Source organism: Oreochromis niloticus, linkage group LG2 (assembly GCF_001858045.2).
Source record: "Oreochromis niloticus isolate F11D_XX linkage group LG2, O_niloticus_UMD_NMBU, whole genome shotgun sequence".
In the NCBI taxonomy this organism is placed as follows: domain Eukaryota; kingdom Metazoa; phylum Chordata; class Actinopteri; order Cichliformes; family Cichlidae; genus Oreochromis; species Oreochromis niloticus.
The window spans coordinates 3,144,020-3,159,745 of NC_031966.2; the positions used below are offsets into that span (position 1 = coordinate 3,144,020).

Sequence of the window (15,726 nt, forward strand, 5' to 3'; positions counted from 1 at the left end):
TGTGTAACTGTAATGTGATTATTCGATCTAGTGTAATAGTGTAATAATCTAGTGTAATAACACAATCACCAACCCTGTCATGTGACCTGCTGAGGTGACCTAACTAAGCTGTGGGTGGGGGTTAAAGTCAACACCCCCATCATCCTTGTTCACACGCAGCGAGTAAAAAAGATGGGGAGTGGCCTCATCAGCACAGGGTCTGTGGGTGAGACTGCAGCCTCAGATTTACAACCATAATTATAAGACAGTTTCAGGTAATCTTACAGAGTAATAATGTAGTGTAACTAATTACTTTCTCCAGCGAGTAATTAATTATCATACTCTTAAGAAAAGTAAAGAGTAATTAGTAATCCATTACCCCACACCTTGGCTATGAAGATTCACATGATCATTAGTGAGTCCTCTGAGGGACAGCTGGGACTCTTAGGCCAAAACAATAAGCACGCCTGACCCTCTGAGCTCTGCTACACCTGCACCTCGACTGTAGAGCTGGATGCACAGGTGTGGGAGATGCATGTGTGGCGAGCCCGGCCAAACCATCACATGCCCTCTGGCATCCATCTACATGAGTGTACCTGCAGCCCTGAGCACGTCTCATCGGCACTTTAAATATGACTTTGGTTTAAATGGTAAAACGCAGAGTGAGAAAGCAGAGATGAACAATACTTCCATTCATCACTGACTAGTAATGAAGTCCTCTCTGGGCTTTATCATCAAGTTTCAGTTTTCTAAACTGAAACTTCATCTTTATGAGCTTCACGTATCAAAAAGGAAAGCAAGCTTGGATTAGCTCGTCGGCGGTAACGAAGCACTTTCATTACGTTTCGATCGGTCGACTGATGCCGTCTCCGTGTTCAGACTCACAAAGAAGATCAACAGCAGGCTTATCAACGTTTCTTTAATTCTCCTTTATCAGAACTGTCACATAGCAACAGAAACAAAGTCATACACATGTCAGCTCCCTGAAAGAGAAGCTTTTCTGCTCTTTTAATACATGAAAATACCCATTTTGTTCTGTCAAAATAAATACTGAAGAGTTTTATAAAAGTCATTTTGTCTCCTTTGGACAGGTTATGGGAGTTATATGTTTAATTTATATACACATTCATGCTGCAGGCTGTGAACAGAAGTTAAAGAACCCATCGGAGGTTTGGAGCAAACCTCTGACGGGTTCTGCAGACGTGATTCAGAGCAGGAGGAAGACGCACTATAGTGCAGCCGGCAGCTGCTGTTCACATCCTGCTGCATGCATACATTCTGCACTCTGCTGGAAGTCTTTATCCTGATTCTGTCAATGCCATCAATAAAAGATCCAGCTGTGTTTCCTATAAAGCAGGACTTGGACAGCAGCCGTGAAACGCTGAAGCATGTGGGCGGCATCCTCCGCCAAGTCAAGAGCTTCGGTCCCAAGATGATGTGTGAGCATAAGAAAGCAGAAACCTGTTATGAACACAATGAAGCTGTAGTGCAGTCACAGCCCCCCTCCCCCAAGATATGAAGATGTGATGTCTTTTGTGTTTCTCTCTCTAAATGCTTTGAACAGGCTGAAATTTAACTCATCTGTTTCCTTCCTTTAACCGCAGGCACAAACTTTGTGTGGCCAGATTAATAAATATCCACTACATCCTGCTGCTGCCTGTGCTTTTAGGCTCTAGTGAGAGTAGAAACGGAGAGTAGAAACTGACCTCTGTAGTCACAAAGCCGAACATTAAACGAGAGACTTGAGCTCCTCCGCAGAACTCTGAGCGTGAGCACGCAGCGCTAATCCAAGGCTGTCGTCAGACTTGATAAGACCTACATGTCCTCACACGTGGAATCATGGAGGCATTTCCGGTTTGGCTGCATGGCCCTCTGACCTCACACCTGCTCTCCAAACAGACAGGTGATGCTTTTGGTCTGTTTAAAAAACAACTGTCCCACTAGAGTTTGCAAAGGTTGGAGAGCTCAGGTTTCCAACACACACAAGGACAGGCACCGACTGATGTCACAGAGAGACAGTTAAAAGGAAGACTGATGATTCAGAGACACTGTCTGCAGCGATGTTACCAAGGGACGGATCAGCTGCTTAAAGCCAGAATTCACTTTAGAAGGAGGAGATGCTGCTGCTCGCCAACCGGCTCGGATTATCTCACCCGCACGCTTCATGTCACCGATGCTCAGAACACTGGACGACTTAAAGATCAGCTGTGTGAGGACTCTGGTGTCACACATAATAACAATAACAATAAATGAGAAATCATTTTGATAAACTCCTGCTAGGCCTCCACATCAGGAACAGTTCAGGAACTTGTCATAACAAAAGCAGCTTTGAAGAATATTTTCTGTTTGCTAAAATCTTCACGGCCCTTTACGAACCTATTGCCCTGCTCTCCCGCTCTCAGGGACACTGGCACAGAAACAGGCAGCCTGGGTCGGAGCTGCACCTTCAGAGAGGCGAGCAGTGAGAACAGCATCTGATCCGGTTACAGGAAATTACTCCAAATTGCAAAGGATTGTGGGCAGAGGTGGAACGGGTCTGAGCCCTGAAAGCCAACTGCTTTTCAATTTTGGAGAATCGAATGCAAGAACATTATGAACCGAGGTCTAACCACAGTCTGGGCACACTGTTTTCTCATGAATTCTTATGAGTTGGTGTAAACATGGAACAATGAAGCCTTAATTTCAATGTCTTTTAAATTTAAAGTCATACTTGAGTCCACAGATATGCGTAGGAACAAAACACGCCCGCGTTACCGGTCTCGCAGTGCATTTGCAGGCCAAAGCATAATGGAAAAACTTTTTTATGACCATGCTCACCATCTGCACATATCCAACTGCAGCTCACATCCACCCGCGTGCCGGAGCAGTACGGGTGTTGGTGTCAGTCTGGGAGCCTGAACGTGATGTCTAATTACCTTTCCGTGTCAAGAGCTCCTCGTCTGCCTTTGTGCCGCAGCATCAGCGCTCAGCAGTGCGTCCCTCTGATTAAGAGATCTGAGAGGACCGTTTGTCTCTGCCTCTGTATGACATCAGCCTTGGTCTCTGAATTTTGTTGCTTTATAGATATCTTTTCATTGACAGCTCTGTGCAGTGAGAGGAATGTTTTCTCAGCAAAAAAAGAAGAGCCAGAAACAATTAGCTGAATGCGCTCCAGCACCATTGTTTCCAGTAAAGAGAGCAGGAGGAGAGCCTGCTCCAATGTTAAACTTTCATGTTTGCTCACAGTCAAACCTTCCATCGTTTTTTTGTGAAGAACATTTTGACCAAAAGAGGACCACAAATCTCCACAGTAAGCAGATACTAAGCAGCCCTAGAGTGACCTGGGTTCGTTGGACTGTCACGACCACAATGTTAGCAAAAAGGGCCAATTTAAATCAGCGGCAGAGAAGCCGCGGCAGCAACTTTAATTTCATCACTGTCCCGCCAAAGCACAGGATCTGCCTCTGGACCGTGCTTCTGTTTTGCCTCCTGCTATTCTCTAATGCTGTGTGTGTTTTGGTGCCGCGTCACGGTTTAACTGGGTGTGTCAGACCTGCCTGTGAGCGCCTAAGAAATCACCGACTGTAAAATGAAGACGTACACGTCACAGAGTTGCAGTTCGAGCCTCACACGCCCAAGTCTCTTAGCCACCTTCAGCACAAGTGAGGGTGATAGGGGACGATAGCTGTGACATTCATGCTCTGGTGAGTTTACTTTTAACCGGCGTCCTGCGTGTCGTAGCGCTTAGAGACTCCAGAGGTGCTGGGCCACGTTAACGGAAGCTTCCTCGAATCGAGGCCTTTACACATCGAGCGTGTTGCAAAAAACATGCTGCAATTTGTTAACAAACACAGTGATCTGACTGGTCAGACTCAGTTTAGTCTGGAAAAACAAACGGGACAAATTCATCGTGTGAAATGACACGGCCGATGTGTGACGGGCTTTAATCCGATTCCTCGTGCTAATGAGAAAAAACACAGCAGCAGCAGCAGCAGCAGGAAGAGTCCTGCATGGAGGCACGCAGGGAAACAGACGTGACTGCGAGCGGTCGGCTTGTTCAGGCTTCATGAGTGCAAATGCAGACACTTGTTTGTGCAGAGGGGACGTGGTGCGTCAGGGTGGTATGGATGTAACACGGGCTGAATCACCTTTGAGAGCCTCACAAACACCTCTGACAACACCGAAGCGACACTTCCAATCACTCATTGCAGCTCTCACTGTGGAAGAGAGACAATCATTCAGATGGTGGTGTATGAGCACAGCAGCCTCTGTAATAATGCACTTGGACAGTTTAAATCAAGGCTTAAATACAGCCTTTTGCTCTCAGCCGAGTAAGGATTCAGGAGACTTTGTGTGGATGTTCAGAAAAAGCAGAGTTAGAAACTGAAACACTTGGTTTAAAGGCTCATTTACAGGGACATCGTGGAAACAACGCAATCACAAACGGGTCCGCTGTCATCGGAACGCTTTGGCCACATGATTCACTTCCAAGTCATTAATCACATCTTCCTACAGACGCCACCGCCATGTGTGGCGCCCAGCGGCCTGCTGATGACATCGCTGTCCTGGTTCCGCTCGGGGTCACTCAGCCTCTGCGGACGACAGAACCAACACGACGCGGCGCTGGCTTTATATGCTTGCCTCACGGGTGGGTCAAGTCTCGGCGGAGCTTTGTAACCAGATGGCCCACTGGCAGTGTCCCGCCGCTCTGACACACCGCTAAAGTCCCCCTGGGCTCTGGATTCGTAGTATTGATGACGGATTTCAGCTCCAGATGTGTGAAGGCGGCGGTGTCTGTGTTGTTGGTCACAAGCAGGACTCGTGAGACTCTATGTGGGTGTGCAGGGACTTCTTCTCCTGCTCTGAGTGGTTCCCATTGTGGAGCACGCAATACCTGAGAACACAGACAGAGGGTGTTAATTTAACAGGCAGAAACAAGCAGCCTCCAAAATGACAAATCTGTTCCACTATTCACACAGCTTCCAGTGTCTGCTGAGGAGCACGTCACGGTTGTAAGACCATTCAAATAAGCAGAATAAGGAGCGCATCAAGAGGAGGAAAGAGCTTTCAGTGAATCTGTCTGAAACAATAAACCAGCACACATGCACAGGCTTCTGCTTTACTGTCGCATTTATGCTGAATGCTGACACTGATTGGGCCACCACAAAAATTCATGAGCTCATCGGAGCAAAAGTAAAACACCTGAAAAGTGGAGGAAAGGTCTGAATGAGAAGTCGGAGCTGAGTGGATGAGATAAGTGGTGTGGAGTTACATTAAACCATCTGCGACCTGACCAACACTCAGAGGAGAGGACAGGAAACCCGAGCTGGACTCAGATGAAGCAGCTCTGGGACTCCAACACAAATAAATAAGAGCAGTCGCACACAAAAGGAAAAGTCATTTTCTTATATAAAGAGAGAGGGACGTCAGACCGGGTAGTGATCTCAGCTAACACCTTTTATTGTTTTCATAATGGGAAAAGAAGCGTTTCAGGACTGAGGAGCTTTTTAACGCCGACAGCAGTCAGACTGGGAGGACAGTGAGACACCGGGTCACCGAGTGTTCACCAGCTGAGCTAAAACACACTCCATCTCCAAACGTGAAACCAAACTGCTGCACTTCATATCGATATAAAAACGAAATAATGAGAGGAGCTGGAAGGAGCAGCAATCTTTAAACACGTGCAAAACAAATGAGATGCAGACTCAGAAAAAAGATCACCTAAAATAAGTTTCATATTAATGTGGACGAATGTAATAATTGAGCCCGCTGTTCTGGTGTGCTGCGTTTTCAGCTGTGAATAAGCTGAGAGTATTATTATCAGTATTACTGAGAAGAGAAAAAGGGAACATCAATGAACTTTAAGTGTGAAAAGGCCAGTGAAGCTGTGCCGTCTGCAGCTAATAAAAAACAGAGGTTTCTGATATTAGAAAATGACCCAGCTGGGATCTACGTGAGGGCTGATGTTCATGTGCTCGGTCTCGTTCTGACGCACTGATTCCAGCACGATTTCCTCCTGCAGCCTGGAACTGCTCACAGCACAAAAGATCCTTCCAGGAGGAGGACTCACAAACCCACAGAGAAAACTCAGGACCCTGCTCCAAGACGTGTGTATGCACCATGCGCGGCACCTGTGTGCACGCACTCTGCACTCACAGGTGTGTGCATGCACAGAGTACGTCATTGCATACATGTTGTGTGTACGTAGACAGTGTGTGCGCAGGCTAAAACCATTACGAGCTGTTTACGCAAACGCCCCGGCCCAACACACTTCCTGCCAACTAACTGGCCATGAAATGCGCCTTCCAGACAGCCACGAACATTTAAAGCTTCTCAAACGCAGACAGCTGCACATTCTGGTCACAGCACTACTCCAAATTGCTGCCACGTTGCGGCCTTGCTGAGGGGGGAACAAAGATGCTGGCTGAATCGGGACCCTCACTTACCTGCCAGCATCTGCACTACAGATAAAGTTCAACATGTACAGGATGACATCATCACGTCACATGAAGCCGGATGAAGGTGGGTATTACCTCAATGGATCACCCTGTGGGTTTTCAGTCTAATTATGAATGTGTTCACGTGAAAGAGGCGGACTTTACAGTACGTAACCAATCAGGAGCATGGACAGGTGTACAGAGAGCAGAGTATTGTAGTTATATAACAGTTGCCTCAAGGTGCTTTAATATCTTTAAAGGCAATAAACACTAAAACAACAAAGGAAGTTAAAAGGAACATATTAGAAAATGTTCTAATATGGGGTTTGTAGTGTCTCACACAGTCAGCTGTCATCTTCAGAGTGACTGTGGTGGGGATGAGATGGAGTCAGTGTGTGACTGAATGTGGTCATGGTGCCAATTACACTCGATTACCTGCAAAAATGGTAAATGGTAAATGGCCTGCATTTGTATAGCGCTTTACTCAGTCCCTAAGGACCACAAAGCGCTTTACACTACATTCAGTCATTCACCCATTCACACACTGGCAATGGCAAGCTACATTGTAGCCACAGCTGCCCTGGGGCGCACTGACAGAGGCGAGGCTGCCGGACACTGGCGCCACCGGGCCCTCTGACCACCACCAGTAGGCAAACATGGGGTTAGTATCTTGCCCAAGGATATTTGGCATGCAGCCAGGAGGCAGCCTGGGATCGAACCACCGACCATCTGATAAGTGGCTGACCTGCTCTGCCACCTGAGCTACAATCACAGGAATTCAGTCCAAGCTCAGAGGTATGAAGCAGAAATTCCTCCACAGTGATGTAGTCGCTGCAGAGCTGATCCCGGTATTCCGGATCGTTAGTGATCACGGCGAGGCTGCGGTCCTGTTTTCACTTAGGTCTTAGGAATCCTCCAGGAACCTTTGAAGCATCCCTCCTGCTTCACCTTGCATCCTCGGGTTTGGTAAATGGTAAATGGACTGGTTCTTATATAGCTTTTCTACTCTTCTGAGCACTCAAAGCACTTTACACAACTTGTGCATTCACCCATTCACACCCATTCGCACAAGCACATTTTCTTAGTGCTTTCTAACTAACATTCACACACACATTCATAGTCCGATGGATGCATCAGAGAGCAATTTGGGGTTAGTATCTTGCCCAAGGATATTTGGCATGCAGACTAGGGAAGCTAGGAATCAAACCACCAACCTTCCGATCAGTAGATGACCTGCTCTACCCCCTGGGCTATAGCCACCCAGGTTTGCTGCTGGTTGTTTCCTGGCCTCTGCTCCTGGATTTCAGGCTGCAGGTCTGGTTTGTGCTCAGTCGAGATTTGCCCCGTTAGTCCCGATTATCCAGCCTCGGCCTGTTCACTGGTTTGTCTGTGAGCCTCAGATTGTGGCAGAGCTTCTGTGTTTTCTGTTTTTCCACATTGGCGTTAAATTAAAGCTCGCCTTTTGTTTGCCATCGCTGCCTTCGACGCTCTGCAGAGGAGTCCTCGTGTCACATAGCTGTGGATCCTGTAGCAGCGAGCCATCATGTGAGCAGACTGTGTTTTCTGCTTTGCTGCGCAGACATCAGTCCAGCTAGCACCTTTGTGAAACAGCCCACCAATCAGATACAAGGAAACCAACCATAATGCATTAACATGTAACGAGCAGCAGTTTCATTCATCGGAATCAATGAAGCGTCTCAGTGTTTCGCTGAAAAGCACAAACTGAAGAAAACTAAAAGCTCTAAGAGCCGCTCAGTTCTGCACGAACACAGACAGCGGTTCAGGAAGTCGACTGAAGACAGGAATGCACTTTCATATCTGGAAGAAGTGAAACTGTGGAGCCGGATCCATCCTGTGTTTAGCTGAGACTTTGTTTGTACACAGCTGAGCCAACGGGCCAACTGGCAGAGCAGGACGGAGAGGCCGGGGAGAGAGACACGAGGCCCGAATCACAGGCAGACTAAACATTTCTGCACATTCTGGGCACTGGTGTGACCAGCATTCATCTAGATGAAGTGCCCCTGAGCAAGACTTTGAACGTGCTAAGCAACGGACGTGATGGGCCGTGTGGGCGGGAGGTGAAGACGAATATGAGCCAGATAACGCAGAAACACATATTTCATACGGTGTGATCTGGACTGTGTCACACTTACAGAAAATAAACAACATTTTCTCTAAGCTCACAGGAAACTTCAAGTTCCTGACTTTCCCGACGTGGAGCCGGGCTGATGAAAACAGTGAGCATGCACATCTGCGGAAAAAGGAAGAGATGGTGGCATCGTTGTGCCTCTGTAGAACAAACTCTGGGATCGTCTCATTTTTCATTCATTTTCCAGCTTAAATCAGAAGAAAGTTTGATAAAGTTTAATAACTAAATTTAGAGCCAAAACTCAGACTTTCAGTAAGTGTCGCCATCCCTCCTCGTGTTCTGTCAGCTTATTAATGCTGTTAAAGCTCATCCAATCGCTGTGCAGCTGCTTCTGACACTCATAGTTTCACGTCAGTCAGGTGTGCAGGGGTAAATAAATCACTCTCGACGTCGCAGCATCTTTCAAGAGCACAAACCTTCAAACAGAGCAAACAGCAGCAGGGATGGAGGCAAACCCAGCGTCATGCAGCACCTTTATGGGGGCGTGGCCAGTCTAGCGTGGGGGAACTGAGGCATGAATAACAGTCTTTCTGAGGCCACACGTTTCTGTTTTTTCACCTGTCATTTAACGCCGTCAAGTATGAAAGCCTCAAATCGCTGCGTGCCACGGCACATTTTAAACCCGATTTGCTGCAGTCTCCTCTTTAGAGGCTGACGCGCACGTATTAACCCGACATTAACCTTTTAGGAGTGAACAGTGCTGCTGACACGTAAACTCCACTCCCTTTGTCGAGTCCGTGTATGACAGAGGCCTCCAGCAAAGTGCTCTCACAGAGGCTCTACAGAGGTCAGAGGTTAATTAGCATATCCTCAGTGAAAAGTTGATATTTGGAAGAAAAACCTCTGTGTTGGAATTATTATTTAATATTTACACTTATATTCAGGTGCGCACCAGTTTCATGTAATTCACCTTTACAGTTTAATTTACAGGCTCGGGGATGTGCTCTCTGTTTCCTCCAATCACAGGTGATCGTCACAATCAGGAAGCTCTGTGTGTGTGTGTGTGTCTGTGTGTGTGTGTGTGGTCTGTTTCTCACCAGTTTAACTGTTAAGAAAGCAGAAGTAAGAATTGAGAACACGTTGGGGCGCTGATGAAGGCGGAGGAGGTGTGTATGTGTGTATATAATAGATTTGAGAGGAATACAATAGGCAGGAATTTGAATAGGAAAGAGATTGTGGCGTATTGAGCTAACCGAAATGAATGAGACGGAGAATTTTATGCAAAAATTATTCAAACTTAACGCCCACGAGGAATGGCTGTTTCCATCTCAGATACAGTCTGGCATAAGAAATATGAGTTTCTGAGAGGATTGAACACAGAGAGGAAATATATTCTACATAAAGCGCTGATGTGAACTCCTTTGACCTTTAGGAAGATTTATTTTTTACTAAGCAGGTAAGCATGAGCGCTCTGAGCAAGCAGAACGCCATCGCCTCGACTGCAGTAACGCCAGTTTGGGAACAAAAAGAGGCGATAAGGAACTCATTTACAAAGCACCTCTGGAAGCAAACTTTTCCCTCTGAGCTGGAAGAAGAAGCCAGACTTCTTGAGTAAAGCTTCACTGCTTCAGAGCCAAAAGGAAAAGCCTGAAAGTGCTAACACTGCTGACGTCAGGTCTGCAGAGGGCATCAGAAGTTTGGACTTTCATAGGATTACATCTGCTCACATTTTTAGAAAGGATTCGACCTGCCACAGGTAAACAGACACAGGAAATCCTGGAGGTACGTGCTGTCTGCACAGCCATCAAGCACCATGTCTTGTACACGCTCTGAAGGATGACGGTTAAGGAGAAACCGACGATGACTGGAACTTTCTGCTCAAAGCTCACAGAAGCTAAAAAAGAGAGGGTCAAAAGAGCCAAACAAAGCCCCGTCCCAGCTCATTTAAACCTGCACAGCTCTTTCATGATGTTTTAATTGATGCTTTTAACAGCGAGTAGAAAGACAGCGGCTGTGTTCCCAGTGCCACACAGAGCTTCAGCTTTTCCTTTATTTCTCCTCGTTTATCGGTTCGATTAAACTCCTTTCAGCAGGAAATACACCTACGTCTACGGAAGAGCTCATCCTGGACCGGTCCACAGAGACATTTAACAGCATCCTGCAGAGATGCTGCCACGCATTTAACACAACTCATAGAACTCAACACAAACAGAACAAACCTTCACACTTAAACAGGAAGTTAAGTAAAAGAGGAAGACATTCAGGAGCAAATAAGAACTGAGGACCACAAACGGAGCTGATGACGCCTGTGAGAGCTGATTAATCCAGAAGTGTTCTTCGGTGTGTCTGCAGCTCCTGCCTGTTGAACCTCCTTCAGATGAAACCAGAGATGGTCCTCTTTGGCTCCCTCTGATCCTCTTTTATCAGAGGATCAGATCAGCCAGGCAGCGCGTGCAAACCGAAAAGATTGTCGTTCATTTCCTGGGACACACCTGCTTTGGCTCATCTCCTCTGGTTTCCACCCAGGTATCAATTTCAGGATCCTCCCATTTGTCTAAAAGCCCGTCATGGTCTCCGACCTCTCACACGCCTCTCCAGCTTACAGGTCCCTCCGGTCAGCTGGTCGGATGCTCCTGACTGTCCCCACTCTAGATTTAGCCTGCTGAACAGCATCCAAACGTCCCGTGGGCTCACTGTGTCTCCTGCACCTCTTTTAGCCACGTCTTTATAATGTGTGTTTCCCTCATGTACTTGTACCCAGTACAGGTGTCTTTATAAATGCATTTAATCTGAGTCACTCATGCTTCATTTTAATCTCGATCACCTGATTAAAAACCAGCACTGTGGTCTTCATGAAGCTTCAGCTTTAAATCAAAGAAGTACAGACAGCCTGACTGCAGCGCTGAAATGAAATGTTTATGTAAAAATATGGCTGCGCCTCATTAAGTCCAACAAAGTGGAAGCAGCAAGTTTGACAGAGATTAAGTGTGGTCAGCGTTCCCTGTTAAAGCTCAGACAGCTCATCAGCATGTTTCACCCTGCAGCATTTAAAGCCGAAAACAATAAAGTGCAGAAACGCTGCTCAGAGTCTAATCAGGTGCTGCGAGGACGCCTCCTCCGGGCCCAACGTGCACATCGCAGCACACAATACATCACTGTCTCCCACATCTTCTCTGCCGTCATGGTGATAGCCAGCTCCCCGTTGAGCTGCGTGGGATTAAAGTGCAGCTCGCTGTGCGTGGCATCACTCTGCGAACGGAGCCTTCCTTCTGTTTCTGTCAAAGACAGCAGCTGAACTTAGTTTTAGAGAGGAGAGCAGAGGGTGTCCGCCATGACTCAAAGTGGACAGGTTATCATTTACCTGTTGCTGCAGGCAAACGGTCTCAGTTTTTATGACCCGGGGCTCTGAGGAGCGGCCCTGACCGTGTCAGTGACAAGTAGCTTCCTGAAACAGAACAGCTGCTCATACGAACAGTGGCACAAACCAGCCAGTGGCCGGCATGCCTTTATCTGCTCTGTGCGACAAGTTTAACTGCACAGAACAGAACTGCAATTCTGCTCTTTGCTTGAAAGTCCCAGAATCACTTAAACAGGCTCTTATTCTGAAACATCTGAAGGTGAACAGCCAGTGCTTCACTGTAAACATCACACCTGGGGTCCCAACTGACCAGTCACTGAAATCTACGTCCTCAGCGACCTGACCAGGTGTGCTCTGCCTCTCGACCCACCACAGCTGGGGCAGGCCCCAGACCCTGTGATCCCCAATGGAATAAGCTGAATAAACTTCACAGAAAATAAAATATAGACAGAAAAAATGAAAAAACTGTAAAAACTCAACATGGAAACACAGACCTTCTTATTAAAAATATAATAAACAACCAGCCACAGTTTCTTTGTGTCACTGGTTTTTAAATGGTGTAACAAAATCTCAAAGAACGAGGCAGTGAGGGAAAGAGCAAGAACCGGGACCTGGTCCAGCACCGAGCCTGCAGCAGTGAGTGGTCATACCAGGAGTCTCTGGTACTACAGAGGAGTTATAGCAGAAGAGGAGAGCTCCAGACATGACTCTGAAATGCTAAAGTCAATAAACTCGAGTGGTTTGAGGTGTTTATCATAACTCAGTGTTATATATAACTCTAAAACTCAAATAAAAAGCAATGATTTATGACACTTTCATTTGTTCTCATAAATCACTTGAAAGGCGGGGCCATGAATCTTATTTTGGGACAAACAGGTTGGTATTCCTCTCTCAAAGGAAATAAGCGCTTCTGTTGGTGGTCATGAAGCGTACCGATGGGATGGAGGCACATGCAGCTACTTATATGAAGAAGTCAGTGTGGAAGCCTCTCAGCAGATAAAACACACCTAACAAATATATACACACTTTAATGTCCTGCACAGCCCCATGGTCCTTTGGTTTCTCAGCTCTCTGCAGTGAGCCACAGTCTAAATCACAGAGACGCTGGAGGCGCGCTGAGCTGAGCAGCACCGAGGCAGGGGGAGGGGGAAGAATGCAGGCGGGTCGCAGGGAAGTAAACACAGCACACGTGTATGCTTCACTGCATCTATACATGCATGCATACTGTACACAACACGGGGGTGGCTGAAAGATGCTAAAAATATACAAGCAGAGCCATCTGAGCTTCCAGGTGACTTCCACATAGTGTGTGTGTGTTTTCTAGGAATGAGAGTGCTGGCTCTCAGCAGATCACAGGTTTGATTATTTCTGGATGACTGACGTCTGCAGCGTTCCTCGGCTAATTGCCTACATGACTGGAATGAGGAGGCAGCGTGTGTGTCTGCACGTACACACTGCTTTAAAACAACGAGATAAATTTACTTTTTAAAAAAATTACTTTTATTAATACTCGACTCCTTTTTGTCACTACAGATCCCTCAGCCCCACCTAAGACCTAAAACTATAGCAAAGCATGTGTATAACTAAATAAAAGTATTTGCATTACACCACCAAAGAGCTTGTTGTTGACTTCAACAACAATGTTTCCACTGTACACTGCTGATCCATGATAACACTTATCCCTAAAATGGAGATGCAATGAAAGCGACTTATTTTCACGTCACTGGTTTGATGTTCATTATTTGTTGTTGGCTAACCAGTCGTTTTGGTCGTCGGGACAAATAAGCTCCAGCGACCAAAGAGTTCTCTGTCCTCAGATGATGGAGAAGATTCACACTGACACCTCTGCGATACAAGACTGCAAGCAGCAGGCTGGAGGCTAACATGACGAGCTAACACGATTGTGGTCAGTTTTATGCGATCGTGGCTCAAGAGTTGGGAGTTCGCCTTGTAATCGGAAGGTTACCGGTTCGAGCCCCGGCTGGGACAGTCTCGGTCGTTGTGTCCTTGGGCAAGACACTTCACCCGTTGCCTACTGGTGGTGGTCAGAGGGCCTGGTGGCGCCAGTGTCCGGCAGCCTCGCCTCTGTCAGTGGTGGCTGTGGCTACAACGTAGCTTGCCATCACCTGTGTGTGAATGGGTGAATGACTGGATATGTAAAGCGCTTTGGGGTCCTTAGGGACTAGAAAAGCGCTATATAAATACAGGCCATTTATTCATCTACCATACTTTTCTGTATATATTATCTGGAAATGTTGCACCTTTTCTGCACAATATGCTGAATTCTTGTGTTAAATCCATTTCTACACAGACTTTCAGCAGTAGCAGCAATGTGTGCCTGCTACAGCGTTAAAATGCCACATAAAGTTTCATCACACTGTAAAAGAGGAAATATTAAATATGTTCAATTAGTTGAATCACAATATTTGTACCATACAAGCACCCATCCATGTGCATGCACGAGAACTGGAGATGGGAATGGAGACCCGGTTCTCAGTAGTTAATTTCCTTGGAGTTGTTAGTCTGCTTGCCTGTGATCCGCAGTCAGCTGATCTCAGTCGGTGTGCTGGAGGAGGAAACAGCGGTGCAGCCTACAGCATGGATATGGACATGAGAGATCGTTTGTGTGTCGTCATTAGGATGGGGTTTGTGTTGTAGTGTGCAACGGCAGCCTCAGATTTATATTAATAGATTTAATTATGAGACTGTGTGTTTACAGAGTAACATGAATGTAAGACACACTGATGAAACTACTTTCTCTGGTGAGACACTAAAATAACGCGCTGAATCAATTCAAAAGTAATGCTTAATGTGTAATATGCTGTTTTTTGAGTAATGAAACCAGCACTGATCAGAACAAAGATGGGAAAACCTCAAACAGGCACAAATGTGCAACGTGCTGTCTCTGATACGCTGCTGAGAGTATAAACTATAATAATTACATCACTATGAAATATGATAACATGAGGTGATACGTATGAATGTGCACGTATCACCTCTGTGGTACGTAAAGTACTGCTGATTCAAAGTTAATATGTCGGTTAATAAAACATCAGTTAAAGTTGACATTACTTGATATATTTGTGGCACAGAGAAGTCAGCTCATTCCATTTTACAGTGCATGCCTTCTTCAAGTGTTTTATTGAAGCAACAGAGCATGAAAAAAGCCAGAGTGACCAGTAAGGACACTGGAAGTGACAGATCTGGGTCTCCACAAAAGATTTGTTTGTGAAAAAAAAAAATCACAGAAATCTAAAAATTCATCGTCTTCAGTGGTGAAACTTTCATCGTCCACAGGAACAACAAAAACATGTTGTTTTATTTGCCTTCAGATGCTTTCAGCACTGGGATATAAATGAGAACGTCTTTGGGATTTGACAGAAACCCTCCAGCAGTGGTTCACGCTCCGACGACAGCTTTCTAAAAATGGACCGTTTTCTCAGAGAGCTCGGCAGCATTCGAATTTAAACCTGATTCAAATTAAAACTTGATATTTGTGTGGATTTGACAACCAGTCTTTGTTTGCTCGTCTGTGCGACCGGGGATGAATCCAAGCACCAGTTTACAGAAAAGTCTGAAAGCATACTGTGTACTTGTTCTTGTTCCCGGGACGATGACATGATCTAACTGGACTGTAAACACTTGTTTTGACATGTTATTGTAAATATGTCATGTTTGCCACGGTCCTCTGGTTTTAAAACCAACGCTTGGTACTTTTTCTGCATGAACGATCGCCTCGTGTCACCGGGAGAAGACTCGCTCAGCATTTACGTCCCGTTGGTTCAGCGCCGCCACGTTTATCGGTGCTGAGCTCACAGATATTTATTCACACACGGCTTCCTCAAACAGAGACCAGCTTTCAAAGAGCTGATTTTTGATTTACT

The 15,726-nt window shown here is 46.2% G+C and overlaps 1 protein-coding gene across 3 annotated transcripts in view; it reads right to left on the minus strand.

Moving 5' to 3' along the window:
- Positions 1-884: 884 nt before the first annotated feature.
- Positions 885-15,726, minus strand: part of htr4 (5-hydroxytryptamine receptor 4) — a gene marked incomplete at its 5' end in the record, with an annotated part of 41,713 nt that continues 26,871 nt past the window's right edge. For 2 of the 3 annotated variants that reach the window (XM_019355503.1, XM_019355505.2), the window contains 1 exon segment: positions 885-4,852. In XM_019355503.1, the coding sequence (XP_019211048.1) occupies positions 4,765-4,852 (88 nt within the window). 3 annotated transcript variants of the gene reach the window in all.